We start from the raw sequence: 24,343 nt of genomic DNA, 5'->3' as shown, positions 1-24,343 counted from the left end.
TGTGGCCACCTGGTTCCTTGCTAAGTAAACAAGGCATATCTGAGTGCCTGCTCAGAGTAGAGGTCATTGTGATACCCGCGTTCCACGTCATATCATATGCGTTCCGACTCTCACGTATTGCTTACGTTGTATAGTACCTCAGTGGTGCGCGTTGACTAACGTGACAACTCCCTTTGCTTTTGTCGTTGCAGTGCGACCCAGCGGTGGGCATGAAGGCCCTGTTCGACATGATCGACAAGCGGCCAAAGAAACTGGTGCTGTTCGGCGCAGCATGCAACGCCGTCACCGACCCCATCGCCAAGGCGTCCCAGTTCTTCCAGCTCGTCCAGGTGAGTTGTGTGCCTTTGCGCGGATAAAGGCATCCGACTCTTCCGTTTCTCATACAAAGAGGACATGGGTGTCCGTACTTAAAAGGGACACTGAAGAAAGATGTGAAGATAAATTCGTGCACTACGCTTATCTGGATTGCCACAGGTCAGTCTTGTCTTTAACAATAAAGATACGCTGTGCTTTGCGAAAGCGGTAAGGCAAAAGGATACAAACAGGGGCGGATCCAGGTTTTTGTAGCGTTAGCTACACTGGCCTAGCCAAGCCCGTTTCGCGCGGCACATCAAGAGCCGTGCTGCGCATGCGCAAGGATCAATGATGTCACACGGCTTGCGCACCGGAGCCACCGGAGCCGGCACCTCTCGCGCACTCCGCCGCCGCCGCGCGCGACTCACCGCCGCCGGTCTGCGCATTCCAGAGGAGTGACGTCGTAGCCGTGGTAGACGCACTGGCGCCGGCGCTCGCTCGCTGTGCAGTCGCCGTCTGACACTGCGCTGGAGCCGCTGCGCTTCTGACTGGCGTTTGCCAGTGTGGTATAGCCATGGAGAAGGAGAGCGCAAATGCTGCTCAACAGCGCAGAAGAACGGAGAAGCTTGACTCATCGGATCCCCATGTAGTTGCCTGGCAATTAGCGGTTGAGCGTAGGAGACAACCAGGAAAGCTAAGAATAATCAGCTGAACCTTTGCTAACGCTACGCATATCCTGGCATAGCCGAGCTAAGCCACTGCAACTTTTTTTCTGAGGGGCGGGGGGGGGTCAGCTTCTGTCAATGATGATGATGATAGTAGCCTTTCTCATTTACCGAAATTCACCGTTTCTGCTCACGATAAACCCGCGTTTTATACGGATAGAGCAACACCTGTAGCCCGCCGTGGTGGCTCAGCCAGCTCAGGCGTTGCGCTGCTGAGCACGAGATCGCGGTATCGAATCCCGGCCACGGCGGCCGCATTTCGATGGAGGCGAAATCCAAAAACGCCCGTGTGCTTGCGTTGTAGTGCACGTTAAAGAACCCCAGGTGGTCAAAATTAATCGGAGCCTTCCACTACGGCGTGCCTCTTAATCAGAACTGGTTTTGCTCGTAAAACCCCAGAAAGAGGAAGAAGCCCTATAGCGAAGCCAGGTATCGGTTTCTCCGAGCTTATAGGAAAAGGACGTTGCCCAATACAGGCATGTGCTTGGCGGCTGTGCCTGATAATACAGGGTATTCAAAACTAAGCTTTATGGTTTTCTTAAAATTAGGCACTGGGAGGCACGCCAAGACCACCTGTGCAAATAAGTTATGTGGCCAGGGGGCACAAAGTGAGATGATAATTATCGCTGTGAGCCGCCCAATTAACTAAAATTGAACAATTATTTTTGTCGACTGCAGTAAGTGGGTATGTTTGTATTGAAAACTTAGAGGCAGTCGCTCCAAACTGCGGTATTAGCGGTGGAGAAATTTTCCCGACCGAGCGGGCTGAAGTGCGCGCCCGAAAAATCAGAGGTCATCCGGATACACATGAAAGGCTACAAATCCAGAGGGTCGATTAACATTGTGGTTGAGGGCCAAATGGTCCGAGAGGTACCTACGATGCGAGTCCTGGGTTTGTGGCTTCAGAGCAACGGGAGAGCAGCACAGACGCTCAAAACCATCAAATCCGCAACCCACAACATAGCCCAAATGATACGTCGAGTGACGTATCGAAAGGCGGGAATGCGAGAAATCGATACCCTAAGGCTCGTACAGGCCTTAGTGATTAGTAGAATCACATATGGCTTGCCCTACCAAATCCTGAACAGGGAAGAGGAGAGGCAGGCCAACACGATAATTCGAACGGCTTTCAAGGAGGCTCTGGGCCTGCCTAAATCTACCTCCACGGAGCGCATGCTAGCTTTGGGAGTACACAATACTTTCGACGAACTGAGGCAGGCCACTCTGATGCGACAGAGTGAGCGTCTCAGCTTCACAAAAACTGGTAGGACAATATTGGCACGACTTAATATCCCAGCATACCCGATTTATCTCACCGAACAGGCCGTACCTCTCCCTCCTTCGGTGAGATCCAAAATTACAGTAGCTCCAATTCCCAAGAATATGCATCCCGAGTACAACAAGGAAAGGCGCAAAGCACGCGCACAACATATTCAATCGATGTACTCCAATAACGCTAGGTACCATACGTACTACACGGACGCAGCTGCGTATGCAGAGGCTACCGGGCAGCGCTACCAAAGGAGGTACGCCCTGGCAGTCGTGTACGCGATCAGCCAGCAGCAAATTACCGCGTCGACCACGGCGGGCTCCCCTACCTCGGCCGAAATGTTAGCAGTGGCAATCGCGATCGCTCACGCGGAGCGTTCGGAAAGGGACTCGGTCGTGGTCACTGACTCTCGGGAAACATGTTGCATGTTTCTTAAGGGACACGTGACTGCGGCTAGCCTCACGATAATCCCCACATCGTTCAACCACCGCCATCGCCTACTCTGGTGCCCGGGACACTGCGGGGGTACAGGGGAACGAACAGGCTAACGCCTTAGCTCGAGCGTCTACTAACCAAGAGATGGCGTCCTCTTCGAATCCCAACTCCTCGCACTATCCGTCACAAAATTCCATCAATTTAAATGTCAAATACTTCCTTGCTCATCAACACGGAGTCCACCGAAAATACCCGCCGTGTTGTCAGACTAAATGCCACACCCAAAAGCCGCGTGACATCAGGGAGGAGCTTTGCGCCGATCCTTACTCTCTTGCATGCGTAATCATGCGAACGACAATTAAAATTTGGAGTTGGATATCTCGGTGAATAGACATGTAGAAGAATTCTTCCAAGTGAAACTGTGTAGAAACACGACTGCTTCTAACTTTTGAATACAAACATACACGCTTACTGCTGTCAATAAAGAGTTAATTATTCAATTGTAGTTAATTCGGCTGCTGACAGCGATAATTATCATCTCACTTTGTGTCCCCCTAGCCACATAACTTATTTGCGCAGGTGGTCTTCACATGCCTCCCAGTGCCTAAATTTAAGAAAACCATAAATCTTAATTTTGAACACCCGGTATATCTATCCTCTATTGCTTCTTAAAATAAAGTTTGGGATGATCTGTCGCAGGTTAGTTATAAATGCGTAAGCACGGGTCCGTCTTTGGAGTTCTGTTGGGACACCTTGATTTCATTAAGAAAATGCTTTGTGTTCGGCTGAGACACCTTCGTTTGCTTTGGAGGACGCTCCGCTCAAACGCGGCAACCACTGCGCTGGTTGTTTACGATATGCAAATCACCGCGTATGAAGACTCACGACGCCACCTAAAAGAAGAACGATGTGGCGTAGAAGCCGATAGCGCGAGCCAGCGTCTTCATGTTTTGTTTCCCACGCGACGTCATCCTTTTACACAAGGCGCGCATCTGCTACCGTTTCTCTAACCACGCGACGCCATCCTAGGCCCGCGCGCTGGCGTTGGCCACTGACGTAACGCTCCCCCACTTCGCAGCCGCTGCTCGAGGCTTCGCCCCGCTACGCGAGAACCGCCACTCAGATAAACGGATCCGACGGCTTTGAGCCTCCTATGCTTAATGTACGACAATGAAACTGCGAAGTTACAATGAAAAACTTGTAGCGTACGAACGGTACGGTGCTCGTACTGGATATTGTCAACGTGTAACTGTGCTCACAATGAGTGCTGCAGTTAAAGAAAAGTTGCCTATGCGTAGTTCTTAGTTTAGCTGTTAGATGTTATTATTTATATATGAACACTTCAGCGAGAGATCTCTTTCATTAAGCAGGTTGGTCGTGGAATCGTTCATATCCAATGAGGCAACCGACGACACCCCAAATGGGGAACTAAGTTGATCAGGCGCGAAGGCGCTCGCGCGGACGTCGGCGTGCTTGGCAAAAGGGACGTCCCCTCGTTCATTCGACGCCACTGACGGGACGAGTAAGGCACGGCCGGCACCAGGAGGTCCAAGGTGTTCATGAGAGAAAATAACTACGCCAACTTCGCGACACCACACTTAAGGAATACAACTAAACTTGTGAGCGAGCTAGTTTACTTCTAGATGGCTGATACCACTGGTACTCGCAAAAAAATAAATTTGAAGAGTTCTGGTGGCCATATTTTTTTGCGACAGGGCCATCCCCCTGTCAGCGAGGGGGCGATACAGAAATCTAAGGGGGGGGTCCGGACATCCCCCCTGGATCCGCGCCTGGATACAACAGCAAAATGCGGGCTGCTACGTCACCCTCCGACTCCCGCGCGAGCTCGCTTTGACGTCATGCGTTTTGACCACGTCTGCTAACGGCCAGCTAAAAGACAATACCACTAAACAAGCCAATATCAAATTATTATCATTATTGTTGCAGGGAAGAGAACGATGAAGGGGCCCCGAGAGAAAAAGAACGAAGACTGTGGCTGCTGCTTGGGCGCCATTTCTATCTCCTGTAAATGCACACCCGTTTACATCTGTGCGGCCTGCCTCTTTCCTGTATCAATATTATCAGCATTGAAGGTAATATACATAAAGAAAAATGGCACTGAGTTAGGCAGGCAGATACAAAACATAGGCAGTTCTGGAAAATATTCCAAGAAGTGGCCCAAACGCACGAAAATATCACGCAACTTGCGACGTCATCATCCGCAAGGTTTAGAGGTGAAAATTAAGAAAGCAAGTTTCACTTTCATTTCATACGTTAATGGTGCGACCATCCTCCAGCAAAAAATTTCAGACGGAGTTTTCAGGGAAAGACTGTTTCGGCCCTAAGTGATTTGGTGCTTCTCGTTTGCTTTTCCTTTAACGTTACTTGACAAGAATGAAAGCAAAATAACAAATGCGCGAGACATTGGTGTCAGAATCAAGCTTTTGAGAGAGCGTAGCGGCAACTCTAGTTTACCGGGAGAAGAAAAGACAGCGTCATGATCGAACAGTGCATATGCTCAATCGTGTCAGTTTGGTCATAACTTTTGAGAATATTTGCTGGCAGAACTTTGCAACAAACGCTTCTACCCTAAATTGTACTCCCATTCCGACAACGAACGTCACGAAACAGGAGGATGAGAGAGAAAGAGAGAGAGAGGAGGCAGGGATGTTAACCAGAAATGCGTCTTGTTGGCTACCCTACTCTTGGGACGAGAAAGGGGGAACAGAAAGTTGAGATAGAGAGAGGGGGAAGGAAGTAACGGCAACGACATGCGTGCCAACGACGGAAAGGGAGGACGGGGAGGCACATGAAATAAAAGGTCTTGGACGCACCCCTCGATGCATTCACAACTTTGGATAAGGGGTGACAAAGTCCGCCATTTTCTTCTTTACTCGCTCGATCGCCGCGACCATGTGGATCCATCGCATTTCAGCTGTGAAATCGCCGTTTCACGCCAACACTCATATACAATGATCGCAAATGAACGACAGACGAGTTCAACAACACAGCGGACGGTGACACATAAAAGGCAATTTTTAACAGCGGAGGTGTCAAAGCTAGAAGAGGAACGTCCGAAGTCCGCAGAAAACTCCGCGCCGTTGCCTAGCAACAACCTAGCCACAGCTGCGCACTAACACTCGTGAGTGACATCTTCCTTGGCCCGTTCCTAAGCGCTGTTCCTTCGCAAACGTATTTACCAAATGAGCAGTCCAAGTTAGCATACTGTTGACGCAAATTTTGTCACACCTTTTGACAGAGTTGGTGGGTCGCCTGTGACCACCTGGGGCTCTTTAACGTGCGCCTGGTACACGAGCGTTTTATCTTTGTTTCCCTTTTTTTTTGCATTCTGCCTACAGCGGAATGCGGCCGCCTGGGCCGGGACAATATACAAATAAATTTATGTAAGCAATATGAGAGTTCATAAACTCCCTGAACTTTGAATATTTCATATATACATGAACTTGCAATAACTATGTCCCCTACGCCCCTTGTGCGTCCTTCACCCTTCACACATCAGGCATTGATTGCGTAAAGTACATATTGGACTTCTCCGAACAAATTCAACGTCGTTTGCAGTTGACACGCGAAAGTTGACCGGAGATCAATAAGGGTCTGCAATGCATTCCTTTAAGTGTTTCTGCAACGTGAAGTGAATCTCAAGCAATGTTCAGTTTACTTTTCTAATATTCGCTGGGATCTGAAAATTTAGTTCTCAACGCGGGCACGGCCTACAAAAGAGAACCGTGTCCTCCTCATACGCGACCCGGCCTGCCTATTAGGAAGTCCATATGGAAGTTCAACAAACGACGGACGAGCATGGCACGTCCCGGAAAATTTGCTTCCTTTTTTTTTTTTCTGACGTCAGACGATATTTTTTTTTTTTTGCAACTGCCAAGAATCTTACACGGACGTCTAAACGTCCGTGGATGTTCAGACGCTCTGTGATTTGTCCAAACCACCAATGTGAAGTGACTTACACCACCACGAATAAAAAGAGATATGATGCTTTGATGGGGAACTTGGTATTTGTACACATAACCGCTCGGAGTACATGCTCTAAGTAATCACTGGTGCGAACCGTGTTTAACCACTGCAAAACCGCATAGTTGTTTGTTTTCCATTAACTTGCTCTGAGTAAAAAACTGATGTTCTGTTGTGCGGAACATGCTAAAACTTTTGAATCTATTCCGCATCGTGCCATGGCCATAAAGGACTTTAATTACACGTCTTTAGTTAAATATAGTTACTGCGCACGAATACATGCATACGTCGAGTGACACTGGCTCGCGTACGCGACAATAAAGCATAATTTGAGCCGTAACTGGGTGTCTTAGGTTGTTTAGACGTCTTCCGTTCGAAGACGGGATAGTGACGTTTTGAAACATTTCTCGCCGAGAGACAAAATGAAATTTTTCAGCGAATCAGGGGCCGAATTCACAGAGCTCTTTGTCGTTGCTTGGCCGCCTTTGCTAGTAATATCTCCAGCATCAGGATTGACTGGAATTTGCTCTGATTAACGATTTTAGAGCTTTTTTGCGAATACTGGCGCTGTTTCTTTCGTTATCGGCAAATTGGGGCTTCAGCCATGTTTGTATGGCACCCCGAACTCTTGCTCAGCACTTTCTTTTACCCAAGAGTAATCTTCACAGCTAACATCCATTTAATGCTATCTCATTTAAATTCGTTTTTCTGCAAAGTCCAGAAATAAAGTACAAACGAACAGAAATCTTCCGTCCACATGTATCTTCCACCACAGCCACGGAGCTATCGCGCTCCAGGTTTCTTAACGGCATAACCAAGCATATTTCTCAGAAGCTGTTCTGCTTGTTAATATGAAAGCAGGAAAGGCACCACCTTGGACTCTTCATCTCCTAACGTTTCTCTAGTCTATCACCAAGAATAGTTTCGCGAGGCATTTCTGAGAGAGAGGGAGAGAGAGAGAGAAGTCATAAGGGAAAGACAGGGAGGTTAACCAGGCTAACCCGGTAGGCTACCCTGCACTGGGGAAGGGGGAAATAGGATTGAAAGAGGCGAAGGAAGCGTGAAGTTCACACCCTGTGCAATTACAAAGTACTTTGCAAACATCCTAATTGCGCAAAAAAAAGCTCCATGAACTCCTTCCCCCAAGCGATTCTTTAAGTCAGCCATCGCTCCTTAATCAAACCATACAATGCCACTACGCAAAAACAGTACTTTATTTTTCGGAAACCCGCCTTTAGGTTAAGGATGCACAAACAGATTCGTTTGAGGCAGGTAGTTCAATAGGCAACGGCTGCAAGGATAATTTTATCCAGCGCTTTGTGTCGGGAGGGCCACCTTGTCCCCACTATACTCTTCTCACACCCTAACTTCGCGCGCGTGTGCGCCAGCGGTAATCGCGACCGTTATGGCACGCGCCCTCGCGTACACAACGCAGCGGCGCCCAAACAAATACCCCGTGAAAAAGAATCGACGACGTCATCGCGGCGCTCGCGCTTCGCATCCCTGTGCAAACTGTCGTCGGCGCGGGGGGGTCGCTGCCTCCGCTATATCCCACCGCCGTTCCCGCCGCTCTCTTTTCACGCCAACTGCGTCCGCGACCAAGCCATGCATCGACAATCCACTCAGTACCTCCCCCTGCCACCGCACAACGCGGCCCGTGTCATCCTGGTATACCCCACTCAACACCTCCCAACATCCCACCATCCTCCCAAAAACCCCGTGTACAGCCCACTTCAGCTCAGAGCACAACAACACGGTTTTTCTTTTTTATTATTATTGTTATTATTTGGGAGAAAAGGGGAGGGGAGGGGGGGGGATGCCACGCCTTTCCACCCAGATGCATCGAGGCGCCAAGCCGAGTTTTCCGCACGGTTGGTCACGCTTCGTCCCGTCCTCGCCGCCGGCACGGCCAGGTAATCACGCTGAATGGTGGTGCGGCAATGTTGGCGGCGGCGGCTAAAAGTTCTTTTTTTTTTCTGGGTTGCTGCCCCGCCTTTATGCCACCCCCTTTTCACCTTCGGTCCTCCTGAACGCAAAGCCACGTGCCCTCTCCCTCGCTTCCCCGTTGTCACTTCCTTTAGTGAGTTCTTCGCTCTCTAACACACTGTACCCCACGAAGCATGAACTATTTTTTTTTAACTCTCATGCGACTTTAAGTTTCAGTCCTGCCTTAACCTTTCTTGCGCTGCCCATTCCTTCTCGTCACGCTTGTTCGCTGCCTTCTCACGCGTGTCTTCGCCTCCCGCCTCGTCGCCTCGACCTTTCGCACTTCTCTTGCTGCTCTCACACGCGTCCTGACGAGGTTCCAACATCGCTCCTTCTACCTCGCTGCCCTCGTTTCATTTCTGATGTCAGCGTCGCTGCTCAAGCTTATTGCCCAAGCTCTGCCACGCCCTTCTACCCCTCTCTCCTTCTCTCCCCTCCTCTCCTCAGTCGCAGACAAATATTGCTTGTTTTGCGTCCAACCGAGTATGACCGGCGAAGCGGTCGCTTTGCGGTCGGCGATGCGAAGCGGGACATTTGAAGGGTAGACGGGGACGGAGGGCGTTGGCGCTGTGACGTGTCACGTCACATTGCGTCGTAGCTGTTAACTGCAAAAAGAATGCCCTAAATTTCATTTTCGCTTAGCCGAGTTTGATACCTCGAAAGTTTTAGTTCGCGCGCGAAACTCGACACAAAGCACATAGTAACGGTTTTCATACGCCATAGTAAGCTTTCAGTTATGGGTATGCATAGTTAAGCAAAGCAGCTATAAAAATTAATTACTGCACTAATTATTTTACCCGCAGTGGCTCAATTGGTAAGAGCATCGCACGCGTAATGCGAAGACGTGAGTTCGTATCCCACCTGCGGTGTTCGTATCCACCTGCGAGAGAAATTATATGGACACTCCAAGCGCATTCCTGCCGTCGCGTCGCCGTCGTCGTCGTCAGGTTCCGTATAAAGTCCAACGGCGATAAACTCGCCGCCGCGCGCCGTATTCTGCATGTGCGAGTGAAAGCGCGCGAGGGACGCGCGCTTTCACGGAGAGCGAACGCACTATCCTTACTCCGTGTACTCTACTAGTAAATTCGCTATCGCAATTGATGCTTCGCCTTTCGGGCGAAACTGCGACTTTTTTTCATCCACTTTAATTTCCATTTATTTATAATTTATTTAATTCAATTATTAAGTACACGTAATTTCCTCTATGCTGTTCTTGGTGTCATTGTTTGTTGGCTTTTTATGAGAAGACTAATAAAAATCGGGCCCCTCGGTAGGGCTACTAAATACCTGGCGCACTAAATACCAAAATAACTATTACATATCGTCGCGTATTGTTATACGGTGTGACCAAAAAGGCAGCCACACGATCACGGTGTTAGAAGTATTTTAGGTGGACCATCCGCGCCTCCGGAAAGGGGCAACTTCGGTCCGAGTTTTGTGCAGAGGGCCCGAGATGGCGCCACAGTACCCGTGGCCGATGCGAGGTAACATGGATGGTCGCTTCGGGGCCGCGAACGCGATCGAAATAAATTTTAAAAACTCAGCCTTCACGCTATAACGAGCACAAACTATAAAAATGGCGAAGCAAATACGAGATTTTGACGATATAGCCATAGATATCTGTTGAATGTTCAATTCACCACCTCGAAGGTTTGCGATAGGAGAATGCATTCGCATGCGGACATGTGAAATCGTGCATTTAAACATAAGACAGTAAAGTCGCGTTGAAATATGACAGTAGTTCTCTTTGTTGAAGGAACGTTTACCTAGTTAGACAAAAATAACGTATTAGGCGTAGTATTACAGCAGTAAAACGTACTGTCGATTGCCGTATCGAACATTCGAAGCAATTATCGGTCGTTCATTACGCATAAAAAACGACGTGTGATGAATACAACCTTTGTTAACGCTATCTTGTCGCACATAAAACAGTGGATTTTAGCGAAGTTCCAGCAGCTAAGTTCGAGGCACCGACGACGCTTTAGGGCATGAAAAAAAGCATCCTGGTTTGGCACCGCGAGAAGGGTAGACATATTTTCTGTAGTGGGTATGTGTTTCCGATTCTTCTCTGTTCCCATCCGAGTGTTATTTTTCACTGTCCGTGTCTTGCATAGTCGCCCAGAGACAGCATTACGAGTTGGTCCTTTAAGGAACACGTCAATTTGGCTGTGTGGAGTCTTTACGAGCGTAGCCAGTCCACACAGTGGTTACGGTGCTCGGCTGCTGACCGAAGGGCGCCGGTTCGGTCCCGGCCGCGGCGGTCGCATTTCGATGGAGCCGAAACGCTAGAGGCCCGTGTACTGTACTATGTCAGTGCACGTTAAATAACACCAGATTGTCGAAGTTTCCGGAGCCCTCCTACGGCATGCCTCATAATCATATCGTGGTTTAGCACGTAAAACCCCAAATAATTGTCATTGTTACAAGCGTAGCACTCGCACGGGGAGAGAATTGTCCAGTCTGACACGGCTACGTTTGGTGGAAGGAGGGTGCGAACGGTCCGCAGGCGCCTTCTTTTTTTTTTCTGTCTTTGTCAAGTGAGCAGGGCAGCCGGGAAACTTCGTCGGCACGGCGTCTTTTGTCAGAGCCGCCTTTCGTGATGCACTCACAAGAACGTGTAATTTGTAGACATGCTTCCCACGTCTTCCTCACGTACCTCGGCTCGAAGTGCTTCTCCTTCCTTGCGCGCGTAATCGCATGGCGCCATATCTTCAGTCGGTCCGCTTCTCGGGGTGCAGCAAAAAGCGACACTTTTTCGGTGCAGGTCTTGTAGCCAGATTTGCACCGTGGCACAAACCACTCATTGCCCATTTCACGGCTTGCTAACACGATTAGCACAGCTTGTCGTCGCACAAAAAGAACGAAAACAAGGGCGCAACGTGGCGAAAGCTGCTTCGACTAGACGGCGACCGCTCGTCCACAAATGCGCAATAGGGGCCGGCTTGCCCGAATGTCTGCCACGCGACCGCTCCTGCCATCTCGCGGCGTGGTGGAGCGGAGGTACCGAAGTTCGACGCAGCGAGTGCACGGCGGCGGCGCTCCGTCCTTCCAACTCTACTTCTAACACCGTGCTCACGATGCTACACGGGAAGTTCGGGAACCCCACAATCCTGACGGCAACATATGTGGACGCAGCACAATGTGAGGGGCAAAACAGTACTTCGAGATGCTTCCTACCCAGAAATTTTACATAAGAATGAGCCTCGTGTATTGCTCCTTCGTACAAGAGATGTCACAATGGAATAAATGAAAAATACTTCATTACAAAGTTCGACGAACAAAGTTCAAGTAGATACTTAGTCGAGTACCTGGAGGAGAACGCCATTTTCTTTCTCTGGCGGCGCTACTGCTACCAGGACAGTTAGCGACATTTACTAGGTATACGTTGAAATCTCAAAGTCCCTCGAAAAGACCAAGTGGTACTTGAAATGTCAGCGCCAAGCACGAGATTCGCAGCATCCTTTTACATTACGGCAACATTTGTTGCCGCTGGGATACAAAGGGTGATAAGTATAATCAATAACTGTCGAACGCCCACAAGAAAACTGAAATCTCGAAGCTCAGTTATTTCCTACTTTGGCATTGTTATTTCTACATTGGCATTGTACTGCCAATCACGATGTCGCGCGTTCGATTCTCGGCCATGGTGGCCGCGGTTTCAATCGAAGCGAAATGCAAGAGAACTCCCGTGTATCGTGCATCAGCTGCACATTACAGAAACACAGGCGGCCAAAATTAATCCAGAATCCCCCCCACACACACATACGGCGTACCTGATAACCAAAACCATATCGTGGTTTGAGCACGCAAAAGCATCAGAATTTAGAAGGGCACTGGTTTGGGCCAGTTGGTAACTGCGTCAGTGCGGCTTCGTTGTGACTATCACAAAAAAAAAGAGCTTAGGTATCTCAAAGGGGCCGAATTTTGCGAAAGCTGGGCGACAGATGCCGTAGGGCATCGATACGTGCGCCTCGATTCTGCTACTTATTATTTAGAATTTATCTATCTTGCTATTGCACGTGTACAAGTCTCTTCGGTTGATTACGCACGCATATTTTATAATGTCTTTTACGTTACGTCACATGTATGTGTAAAACCACTCGACTTCCTACCATTAAAACCAGTGGAAAGTTGGCGCTTGCGTCTGTCGTTTCCTAGTCCTCGTTTCTAGTGGTGCGCGAGAAACATTCACCCAGAATTTTATTCTCTCTTAAGATATTGCGTCGTCGGCAAGCTCGCACGCTGCAGGAAGCGTCCGCAAATGGAACGTGTACGAAACAGACTCGCCTCAGCCGACGTTCGCGTTCATCGCTCACTATACGAGAGAGACCGACGCTTCCGTTTTACTCTGCACAGAGGCCTCCCAGAGCGAGGTAATATACGACGCGGTGCCGCATTTGTTCGCGAAGCGGCGAGCACTGACGCATCGCGCCTCGTTTTTTTCCCCGACGCCGCGGCAGCAGTGGCGGAGACATGTTTGGACGGCGAGAGACTCGCTAGTCTGACAAACGCTCGGCGTTCTTTTCTATATACGCTCGCGCCTTCGCCGAGCATATAGTGGGCGCGTTCGCGAAAAAAATTCGTCGCGATTTTCGTCGCTCGTGTTTTTATGTGTACACTTTTCGAGGCGACGCAGAGCCACCGTCTGAACATCCGGACCTCTCGAGCAATTCTGGTGTTCAGTTCGTTGGAATTCTTGCGCTTTTTCTCGTTCGCCATCTGTCTGTTTTTGCCACGTCAATTTCACGTCCTATATATATATATATATCGTTCCGCTCTTCGTGTACGTTTACCTGCACGAAAGCACAGCAGACTGCGCGCCTTTCGGATGCCTTGTTTTTTTTTTTTTTTTTTAGACAGTGAGAAGAGGCACGATGGTCTCTATTAAATTTTCTCTATTGTTTTTCGTACTCCCGAAGCTACATTTTTCTTTTTCATTTTACACTTTGGTTCGCACTTTTCGGTATCTTTCAACTTGCTTCTGCACGGGTCTCGTCTAGGCTGGTTTAAGATTACTTCTCTTTAGAAAAGAAACTACAGACCTGGCTAGAGAGATATACCGACTTCTCCTGGACTGTCTATCATTGTTTTTTTTTTTTTTCTAAACAGAAACGTTCCTGTTATCAAGAGGGTACTCCGCGCAGTACGCAGACATGTCTGGTCGCTATCGCTGCGATAAACCGCCGTTTGAAGAATAACAGAACGAACTCCTCCGGCACACACTGTTGTGAGTGAATGCGTCGGTTATCTTACTTTAGCGCCACGACGGCGGTTTTCCCTGCACGCCATCCTCGAGCAGTGCGGTTCTCTCACGTCGTCCATCCTGGCACCGCAAGTGCTCGGAGTTTTCTCGAACGACTTCTAGCCTCCTGTCTACGCAGTCTCCTATTTTTCTTGTCACTAAATGATCAAGTATACGCTTCACCGTTCTAACTTTTTCGAAGTGCAAACTTTCACGTTTCCTTCACAGTTCGTCGAGCACATCGCCTAACTCGGTTCCTCGCGTGGAAAAAACGTTCGCGTGACGAGACACTCCGCTTTAGGTTTCCGCCTACTCCGCGACAGCTGCGACATTTCTTTCCCCGGTCTTCTAGTCTCTTTTCGAGTGAAGTAGGCGAGCATAATCTGTCTTTGTTTCAAGAACCAAGTGTCTCAAGCTAACTTTAAGCTTTCCTGTTTCTATAGCGCTCTAATTTAAAAAAAAATGACAGAAGAGAGGACGAGGATCTACTGCACGGGAAAATATACTGTTGGAAAACGCGCAACTTATACCACGCGCTCTTTTAATTAAAAGTAAATTAAATTCTGGGGCCTAACGTGCCGCGATTTGATTATGAGGCGCGCCTTAGTGGGGGGCAACGCATTAACTTTGACCACTTGGGGTTCCTTAACGTGAACCCAATGCATAGTACACGGGTGTTCTTGCATTTCAAAACGACGCGAAGATCTCCTTAGGCGAGAGCCTCAGTCACTTCTTTGTATTCGTATTAGCCCGGGCGTCGCCTATGAATCTGAGGCTGACAAACTTAGTTTTTTCACGTACACTATAATAGTGTTCTTGAGGCAACAGTTGTCAGTGTGAATTCGCCGAATAAAGCATTTGCCGTTCCGTTTGCTCATTCTAGGCCGGTATTTTGTAGAGATGCCTTTCCGGTAATAATGCCTTTTCGCGCTTATCGCACTTTGCAAGTGGTCAGAGCGACGGTCCGCTCGCGTTATCAGCGGGATCAGCCGGTCGTCAGCGGTGGATGATAAGACTAGTATAGAATAAGTCATATGGCATCGCTACAAAATCGCGGCCCTACACACCACCGCGCGGCCTACAATATACGGAGCCTACACGCAGCCAAGGCTTACATTAAAGCTCCCTACCCTACATTATCCCACACAGTTATGTTTGGCCATCTGGAGACATTTCGTTGGACCCCAGCCGATGGTAGATAGCCAGTTACGCGCAATTTTTTCTCATAATGTTCTTTCTTACAGCGTGTGGGATTTGCTTTATTTATTTTTTTCTCAGTCACATCGCACGTTAGAGCCAGCTGCTCGAATTGTACAGCACTCCGGTCACGACTCGCGCATTGCAACTCATACTGAACACGAGATTACACAAAGAATCAGCGGCGACGTACGGTAATGCTGCTGCAGTGAGGATGCTTTCAGAGATAACGGTTATTATTCTCGGTATTTCGTTAACAGCTGCACGTGGGGCGTGGATTGGCCGAGATTTGATCCCCCGACCTCGTGTTTAGCAACGCAGTGCCATAGCCAATAAACAACCACAACGGCGGGTACTTAGGTTCACCTAAGCAGAAACTTGGTCTACAACGAGGGCGCCGACTGAGGTCATGTGTAAGGTAGCATGTGGTTGCGCTTGCAATAGGCACCTGGTTCACCATTGTCATTTCCTTACTCCTCCCGTATCCTTGAATGATCCTCGACTCAGAACGCTTCCTCCACGCCACTGAGTTGACTGGAGCGCCACATCTCGGCCGATGAAGACGCTGCACTTCTCAAGAAGTGCCGTGGGTGATCACAAAGCACAGCGACCACTTCTGTTGAAGGGTGGCGCTGCTATCTACTTTCTCGAAGCTTTTGCAGGGATCATGATATGGGCTGGACAAGTTTTGAAGTGAGGAAAGCTCAGAGTAAAATTGATTTTGAAGAACGACTTACGAATCTGGAAGAAAGTAAATGGGTTGGGAGAGTGTTCAGATATTTGGCGCAGGAAAAACAGTGACTCACAGCGGAGGAAAAGGAGTGGGAAGCTTACCAGCAAGTATGCGACCATACCGGTAAGCAACGTGGCAACGAAGCAAGTCAAACGCAAAGTCAGAGAGGCTCAGGCGATCTCATTGGTGGCGGCAATGGAAAAAAACACCCCGCTGTGACTAAGTACCTAAGAAGAAACTAACAAAATCAGGAAAGAAACAATTTATGATAACTCAAAGGGAAGCCCTTTACTTTTCGAAGCGAACTCAGGGTGCCTTAGCACACGCACTTATGAAGCGAGGTGCAGCGAGGAATAAGAATCAAGTGTTTTCTGTGGCAAAGCTATAGGGAAACAATGGAACACGTTTTATTCGAAAGTGAAGATATCTACCCAGCTGGCGGTTTAGGCTCCTCTGGCTTCCTTGAAGCCCTCGGGTTCAGCAATAGCAGGGGGAAAGTAAACATGTCCACAATAGCGATTAGTTAGAGGCGATTGGAATTTTGATGGCAGGAAAGGAGGGAGACCACAATGTTCCCAACAGTGGTGCAGAAAGTTTGACGCTGGGGAATTTTTTGCGCGTGTGATTTCCTTAAAGATAGGTGGAACATTAGGCAAAATAACGACAAGAGCTTGGTGGCGCAACCCTCCGCCCCGTTTGAAAGGGGGCGCTCATAGCATCCGTCCAACAAATCGAGTCGAGGGAGAGTGTTCAGTAGAGGAACGTTCTGGAATACGGGGGGTAAGTATCAGTCGTAAATATGGCAAGGTATAAACCACTGAGTGTTAAATTTAGCTTGTTCTTTCCTGCTTTCATCTTCCGTGTTTCAGCAAATGCAAAACCGCTGCACGTAGCAGGTACGCTGACTCTGTGCGTGCGTTCCAAGACGCCGAAAGCGCTGTTAGACGCTGCCGGACTAGTTGGCGCATTAGCACACTTGCGCTGAAGCTCCACCCTCGTCGTTTTCCCTTCACTGCCGTAGAAAGTTGTCCACGAGGTGGCGTCATGGGCAGCAGCTGAAAGCGTGAAGCATCTTCGTCAAGATGGCGCCGCCAAGAAAGGTTGTGCTACGGTTTGTGAGCGCCGAAGAGGAGGTCGTTGTGGTGGAAGCACACTTAAGGACAAAATTCAACAAGCCCCTCGAGCACGAAGGACGGCGAAGGACGAGGTGACGCAAGCGCATACGCAACGAGCTCGAGCAGCCGCAACTCAAGAGGACAGTTGAAGTAGACAAGTACGAGACAGGTGAAGTAAACCAGTGAACCGCACCGGAGTGCTCCCCAGCTGTCGCTGTGAATGAGCTTTGGTAAGAAAAGTTCGCACAAGTCCAGCTTTTATTTTTATTTTCTGGTCTTCCAGAAGAGATTGCTTTGGCGAAGGGCAATTTAAGCTTTTGAAAAGACGATGTGCAATATATATATATATATATATATATATATATATATATATATATATATATATATATATATAGGGCAGGTCAGGTAGCTTAATTCTTATCATTGAGCTGGGTTATTCGAAGAGGCCGACATTAGTAGCACGACTAATCCAAACACATATTCAGCTAATGAACAAAACTTGACTACTGAACTTCTTAGTTAATTACTTTACGACTCATATTGCAATTTACGAATTGTAGCCGGTAAGTTTGCAAGACGTATTCACTTGAAATTAATTTCCAGGATTAACTAAGAAGTTAATTAGTGCATATCTGTTAATTAGTTTAATACGTGTTTCGATTACCCGTGCCACTAAAGCCCGCCTCATCGAATAACCCAGATCAATGATAAGAATTAAGCTACTTGCCACAGGCGATTTTTAGAACTTCCGTAACAGTTAAAAATGAACAACCCTGTATATCGGTTGCACGCAAGCACCCCAGGTGGTCACAATTACACCGAACCTTCCACTACGACGCTTGTTATAGCTCCTGTGTTACACTGGGACGTTAAACCACATCATTACACCAATAAATCAATCAATCAATCAATCAATCAATCACAAGATGTTAACACATTTCAGTGGTTTTGGAAGGCTACTCCAACACTACTAAGATATACGTTGGCGGCAACACTGGAACATGATGCGATGGAACAAACCTTCTGCGCTGCACTTCATCCCGCAACAAGAGATAAATGCATAAAAAAGCACAGCGTCCACGCATCGATGCCTGGGAACGAAAGCACCTGCCGGACGCCGCACGGGTTCGATTGACGGTGTCGTAACAAGCCGGCGGAGCCGCCGCGTTCCGCGTCACCGATACGTTCGCCGTGTTTGTTGACGCAAACCGTGCGGGCTTGCGCAAATCCCCAGCAGCGCTGATAGACTGCTCCTTCTTCCTCTTTTTGAGGCACTGTCCCATCACTCCTGTGGAAAAAACTGCTTCGCAGAGAAGTTTGCGTGCGTGCTACCTGCGTTTGCTCACATTTTTCGTTCCTACTCAACCTTTCAAGCTTGCTGCCCTTCAGACGTGTCCCCCTGTTTAGTTTCTTGCTCTGAATACCAGAGACAAATATATGACGGTACTATCAGAGTGTGCCGCAATCACGTTAACTAATCCAGTATGAAAGTAAGCCGCTAGTGAATCAATTTGTCTAATCTGCGTCGTTCAGGCTCCAAAACAATCTTCTGGGGGCTAATTTGCCATCGCGAATCTCTTCCGATGTAATAACTGGCCTCGTTGAGCCCCTGAATTCGACTTTTTTCTCGACACGTCATAAGCGGAAGTAACTGTTTAGAATGTGAAAAATAATTGCGCGCGGCCGATATTCCGGCAAGAAACGTCCCTCAGTTTTAGTGACCCCCTGTTGTCGATGGGGATATTAGTTGATGCACTGCAAGCTGCGTGATGAAAGGAATCAGTTGTGGACGTGAAACACCTGACCGTCGTAAATGAATGTTTAGAGGTTATCACTCAAGGGAACTGAACTAAAAAGTCATACAGTCAGACGGTCTAACCTGCCTCTCTTAAAGAAGCCGTATAAAGCAGCAAAATAGCCAAAGTACTCTCCGTCATTTCCTATGTGGTTTAACGGTGGCATCACCAGGTTTACCTCTAGTAATCTCAGTATGAAACTTGATACGCTAGTTAGTCGTCCACCATCAGAATAAAAAGTACTAGGCTATAACTCAAAAAATAATTACGCGCATAAGGCCATGTCTGCGTTGTTGAAGTTGTTGAGCTCCACGAAACTACATAATAGACTGAGAACACTGCCTGCTACCGTTAATAACACAGCGTTATGTACTCAGTTTAGGTCTCTTGCACTCATCTGCCTTTCTCCATCTAGCCCCTTAACACCTTCTTCTATGCAGGGTAGCAAACCAGAACTACACCTGATGTACTATTCTGGACGCTCTCTAGTTCCGTCATATGGTAAAATGCTTCAATGGCGGCGTTCTGAGCCAATCAGAGAGGCCGTAACAGCCCTCTGAGCCAATCAGAGCTAAGAAACATGGCAAATAAGGCAATATTGAGGAATTAGAGAACGTCCGGAATAGCATCCCCGGATAACTTCCCTATGTTTCTATAGACTGTTTTACGAAAGCGTCTGAGTGCTACCGTCTTGCGCCGTTTTATATCTGCAACAACCAAATGCACGGTTCTTCAGTCGATTTCCACGCGTGAAAATGGTTGTACGGGTGTGTTTCGATGCTTCACGACATGCGAGTCCTGAGTTTTATGGACGTTAGACGTAGCGAAAAAAAGAATTATATATATATATATATATATATATATATATATATATATATATATATATATATATATATATATATATATATGTCAACACCTTCGCAGATCTGTGCCCCTAATCTGATTACAGTACTCAGCAGTAATAAGCTCAAATTACATTTTTGTTTTTCATATCCTAAACGTCAATTCCCTTGGTGTCTATTTATACTTATTTTTATACCCTTTGGGGTTTTGTCATTTTATTATATACTTTTGAAACTGCCTTGTACTTTCATTAGCTTTATGCTTTTGTTGCTCTTACTAGTTGAGATCCTCGGATAGCCGGCCCCATCTGCGACCATACGTCCCATATTTCATATTTAATAACGAAGAAGAAGGGTTTATATCTTCCCCAAACAATAACCGTGAACCACGAACTACTTTCCGTCAGAAACGCTATGTCACGTGGCAATGCTGTTCGTGACATGAAAACACCGAAAGTGCAGCGTTAGAGGAGGGCAATGCGTGCAATGTAGAGGGAGGTTATTGTTTATAGAGAGATGGGAGCCGGAGGGTGCAAATGTTCTTTCTAGTGGGTATGTGACAAGGTGACGAAAGAGGTATGGAATCCTTAAGTGTATTCATATAATTATCGCGCTTTCTGCGTCTGCACTTTTCATCACCATTCTTTCATGGACAAGCATCACCCAAGACATTAGTCTTTGTGACATCGCTGCTTATGCCTCTCACAATGTGGTCCCGGTCTGACGTGGTGTTTGCATTTCGACATAGCCTGTGAGCATTCTCGTGCGTGAACGACTGAATGACTCTAAAGTTGTGAACATTGCGGTGCACTAAAATAAACATTGCATAGTGCTACACGTTGCGAAGGATGAAAATGAACACAATCCTACGCGTCGCGGTTAGTTGTACAGTAATCAAATTACCGCTTCAGTAAAGCTTCCGGTTCACGTAAATTTCGACAAATGCGCTGGAACTGCACATTTTTCATTGAAGAAAAAAATGTGACTGTTGACGATGTGCGTCTAGAGAACTGTGAGGTCAGCATATTCAGACCCATCAAGGCTAAGAGAATCGCTAATGTGGGTGACGTTTTATCTGTACAGCAATCAAGAGGAAGCTGGTACAAAACCTCATGAGTCACATTTCAGCCCCAATTACAGCGTTAGCACGGCGCAGCGTACCAAGCTCGAGCCGGAAATAAGACTGTCAGCAGACCATATAACTTTTTTGCGCTTTAGTTTTGTTTGCCCGGTGAAAAGCATTAGCCAACACCAATAATGGTGCCAACATCTCCTTTCAGTTCGTATTCATAAAAACAGAAGAAAAAAAGCAAGGGCAAATATCCCAAGCAAAATCCGCTAGAATGGCTTAAATACAGCGAAATGAATGCGCGGAACTACTCTGAACGCACGCACACGATAAAAATGGACTGCTGATTATAGAGTACCCACCATAACAGCGGGACGAAATGCTCTGATCACCACATGGCGAAGCAGATGTCTAGAGTGGTTCGCGAGTACAGGCCCCGACCAGTGATGAGCGCTAGCCAAAGTGTTAGCCATAGCGTTAGCCAAAGCGTCAGCCAATGCGTCAGCCAATGCGTCAGCCAAAGCGTCAGCCAAATCGTCAGCCAAAGCGTTAGCCAAAGCGTTAGCCAAAGCGTTAGCCAAAGCGTTAGCCAAAGCGTTAGGCAAAGCGACAAACCAATGACAAACCCTTCGTGTTTGGTGCATTTTGGCCATGTATTTGCGCATTTTCTGCACATTAGACATACGAATGAGCTTGCGTCATGTGATGTAAGTGCATACGATTACTTTCTCCGAGTGAAGGCATCCCTCCACGAAAACAATGGATCAAACTACGCATGTTGTAACGCATCGATGTCGCAGCCTTGTTTGCGTTCCCGCTATCAGGTTGACATACAAATATGGGTGATTTATATGTTTATACGTGAAAGGAATATGGCGTGGACTGAACTCATGTGTCATGGGTGACCATCCCAAGTACTGGAGTGTGCTTTCGGTACTGGTGCCCGTAGAGACACCATTTTTGTGTTTATCTGCTTGGAACGAGTTCGTGCGTGTACCGGGCTTATTGATGTTTTCTTCTTGAGTTTATTTTGGTTATGAATGCGTTATCATTAGGAGTGTCAAATTGAAAGGAAGTGTATGTGTGTTAAGTGTGGGAAGCTGGTCACGTGATGGTAGAGGTATATCTACCGAGTGTTTTTTAACGTTAACACACACACACACACATATATATATATATACGATTATGGTGTCTCTACGGTGTCTCTACGGGCACCAGTGGTGTCTGGTGGAAAAATGGTGTATCTACGGGCACCAGTACCGAAAGCACACTCCAGTACTTGGGATGGTCACCCATGACACATGAGTTCAGTCCACGCCAGTTGTGCTTCTGATTTTCCTAAATACGCTTGGCCCATTGAAAAATCCAGTTACGACTATATATATATATATATATATATATATATATATATATATATATATATATATATATATATATATATATATATATATATTGATCTGCTGTAGCATTTAGCACAAATCTACTTGTAGAGCTGGAATACTCGAAAAGGTATATATTATTTACCATAGAAATAATAACACATAATTGACTAAGTAAAATTACTAACATTTCAGCTAATCACTTATGCATTAAAGCTCGAAAGTTATTAGAACCCCAATGCATTTCATCGCAAACATAACGCAAATTTCGAAACTGGCGTCATTTTCGGAACTCGTTCACAATGGATACGAATTCGAATGCCACCGGCTACAATTCGTAGATTGGAACATGCGGCGTAAAGTGATTAGTTTAAAAACTAATTAGCAATTATTTTTTAATTACTCAAACATTCACCTTGATTTTTCTTAATTTATGTCTGCCTCTAAGGGTAATCTAGTTCAAGAACCAGAATTGCGCTACATGTCATTGGTGAAATCCTGTTAGCGATAAAATAAAACACATCTTGTAAATATATACAGTATAAATGACGGTGGTCTGCTCCGGACCACCGTCAGTTGTACTTCACTCCTTCGAAGAGGCAGGACGCGCGTGTCGAGTGAGCTCCCGACCAACACTTCGCAATGTGGTAAACCCGGTTTTTAAATCACGGATCCGGGACCTCAAAGAAGTGCGACGTAATTAATGGTAACGCATTTCTTTCGCATTTCCAGCTTAGTCGCCACTAAATCTTTCTTGCCCGAGTAATTCCGAGTAATGTTTTTTTTCTTTGAAAAAAGAAGTCTACTTATCGAAACGTTGGCTCCTGCTTTCGCCTCGTTCTCATTTTGCTCGTTGCCCAAGTAATGAATTAGAAGTATTTTGGGAGACACCCTGCGCTAACGAAGCCTACTTTTTTTATTTTTCTGCATCTAAAACTATAAATAATAGGACTTTCCTTTTTTGTCGTTGATTTTCCCATCCATAGTAAATCACACGCTTGGGGCGTTGCACGATGCTGCTGCAACGGCACTGACCTCAAGCGAAACGGGCGCGACAGATTTTTTTTTTCCGCTTCCAACCGGCGCCTCTGCAGCACGTATGCAGCGCCTGATTTGTTTACAACAGGCACTGTATCGGCTGCGTGCGACCTTTCGTGAAATTTATCAAGCTAAGAGGGGAGCTTGGTGACACGCATTCCTCGGAAGCTCGCAGCCTCCGCGAAAAAAAAAATGAACAAAGCAAAAAGGGCCTGCTTGTTTTTCCACAAGCTACTCCGCCGAACAGCGAGGGGACGTTGTGAAGCTGCGCTAATCGTGAGAGCGTTCCTGAAATTAAACCATGAGAGTTTTCACAGTAGGCGCGGCGTATTGATTTCGGCATGCTGCCTACAGGCCTCGCCTAGAATCTTAAGGCGACAGCATTAAGGGCCCCGTGTCGCAGAAAATCCGGCGTCGGTGTCGGCGTGCCACGCCGGCGTCCGCGGCAGAGAAAATATTCCCGTACCGCACCGACCACGCAGGCCCTCCGCATGGCGCAGAGGCGTTAGTGAACTAATTGAATTTCTCAAGGTAAAATCCATCCGAAAAATCGTAAAGTATGACTTGACCACAAACTACAGACGTGATAGCGTCGGATTGTAATTTGAATGTAAGAGAAAACATAATTCTGTTACGAGGAAACTCAAACACAAACCCCTTTTTCAGCATTAATACCATACCAACAGCGGCGCGCCTGGATAGGTTACTTGCAAGAACACCATCCAGATGGCGCTCGCCTCCTCGGCAGCGTAAAACGACAGCGGCGCGCAGAGGCGAAGGTGGAGAAAAAAGAAAGCAACAGTTGCCGGAAAGCCTGACAAGCATTCAGAGATCTTTGAATCCTATCGCGTTCCACTCTTAAAGGCGAAGCTTAAGCGTCCTCCAAATTTCTCTTACTGTACGTTGTAGTTTTGGCTCGCTGAAATATCAAGACGCAAGTACGAGCTTAGTTGGTAACCCATCGTTCTCTAGGTAGGTCTGCAGGGTTAACGGGGTCAATTGCGAAAGTTGGAAGCAGTGCGCCTCCAGCTACACCGTTTCGGTTATAAGAAAATAAAAACTCGCTTTGAAAATAAAAAGCAAGAATTTCAAAATACAAAAAAGCGACACCATATCACGCTCAAACGATAACTGTTCTCTCGGTGCCTTCTTAAAGGAACACTAAAGATCGACAACTGTTTGAGCTGAGTTTGTAAATAACCCTTCTAAAATAACAATGCAAAAAGCCACTCCTACCG

At 47.2% G+C, this 24,343-nt stretch overlaps 1 protein-coding gene across 1 annotated transcript in view; it reads left to right on the top strand.

Moving 5' to 3' along the window:
* Positions 1–24,343, top strand: part of LOC119433994 (gamma-aminobutyric acid type B receptor subunit 2) — a 350,459-nt gene that overhangs the window by 204,574 nt on the left and 121,542 nt on the right. Inside the window, exon 2 of the mRNA XM_049658564.1 lies at positions 192–329. Coding sequence (XP_049514521.1) covers positions 192–329 — 138 coding nt within the window. The remainder of the gene's footprint in view (positions 1–191; positions 330–24,343) is intronic.

The sequence above is a fragment of the Dermacentor silvarum genome, chromosome 11 (genome assembly GCF_013339745.2).
Source record: "Dermacentor silvarum isolate Dsil-2018 chromosome 11, BIME_Dsil_1.4, whole genome shotgun sequence".
NCBI classification, from domain to species: domain Eukaryota; kingdom Metazoa; phylum Arthropoda; class Arachnida; order Ixodida; family Ixodidae; genus Dermacentor; species Dermacentor silvarum.
Note: the sequence above shows the minus strand (reverse complement) of the source record. Positions and strands in the feature narration are given on the sequence as shown.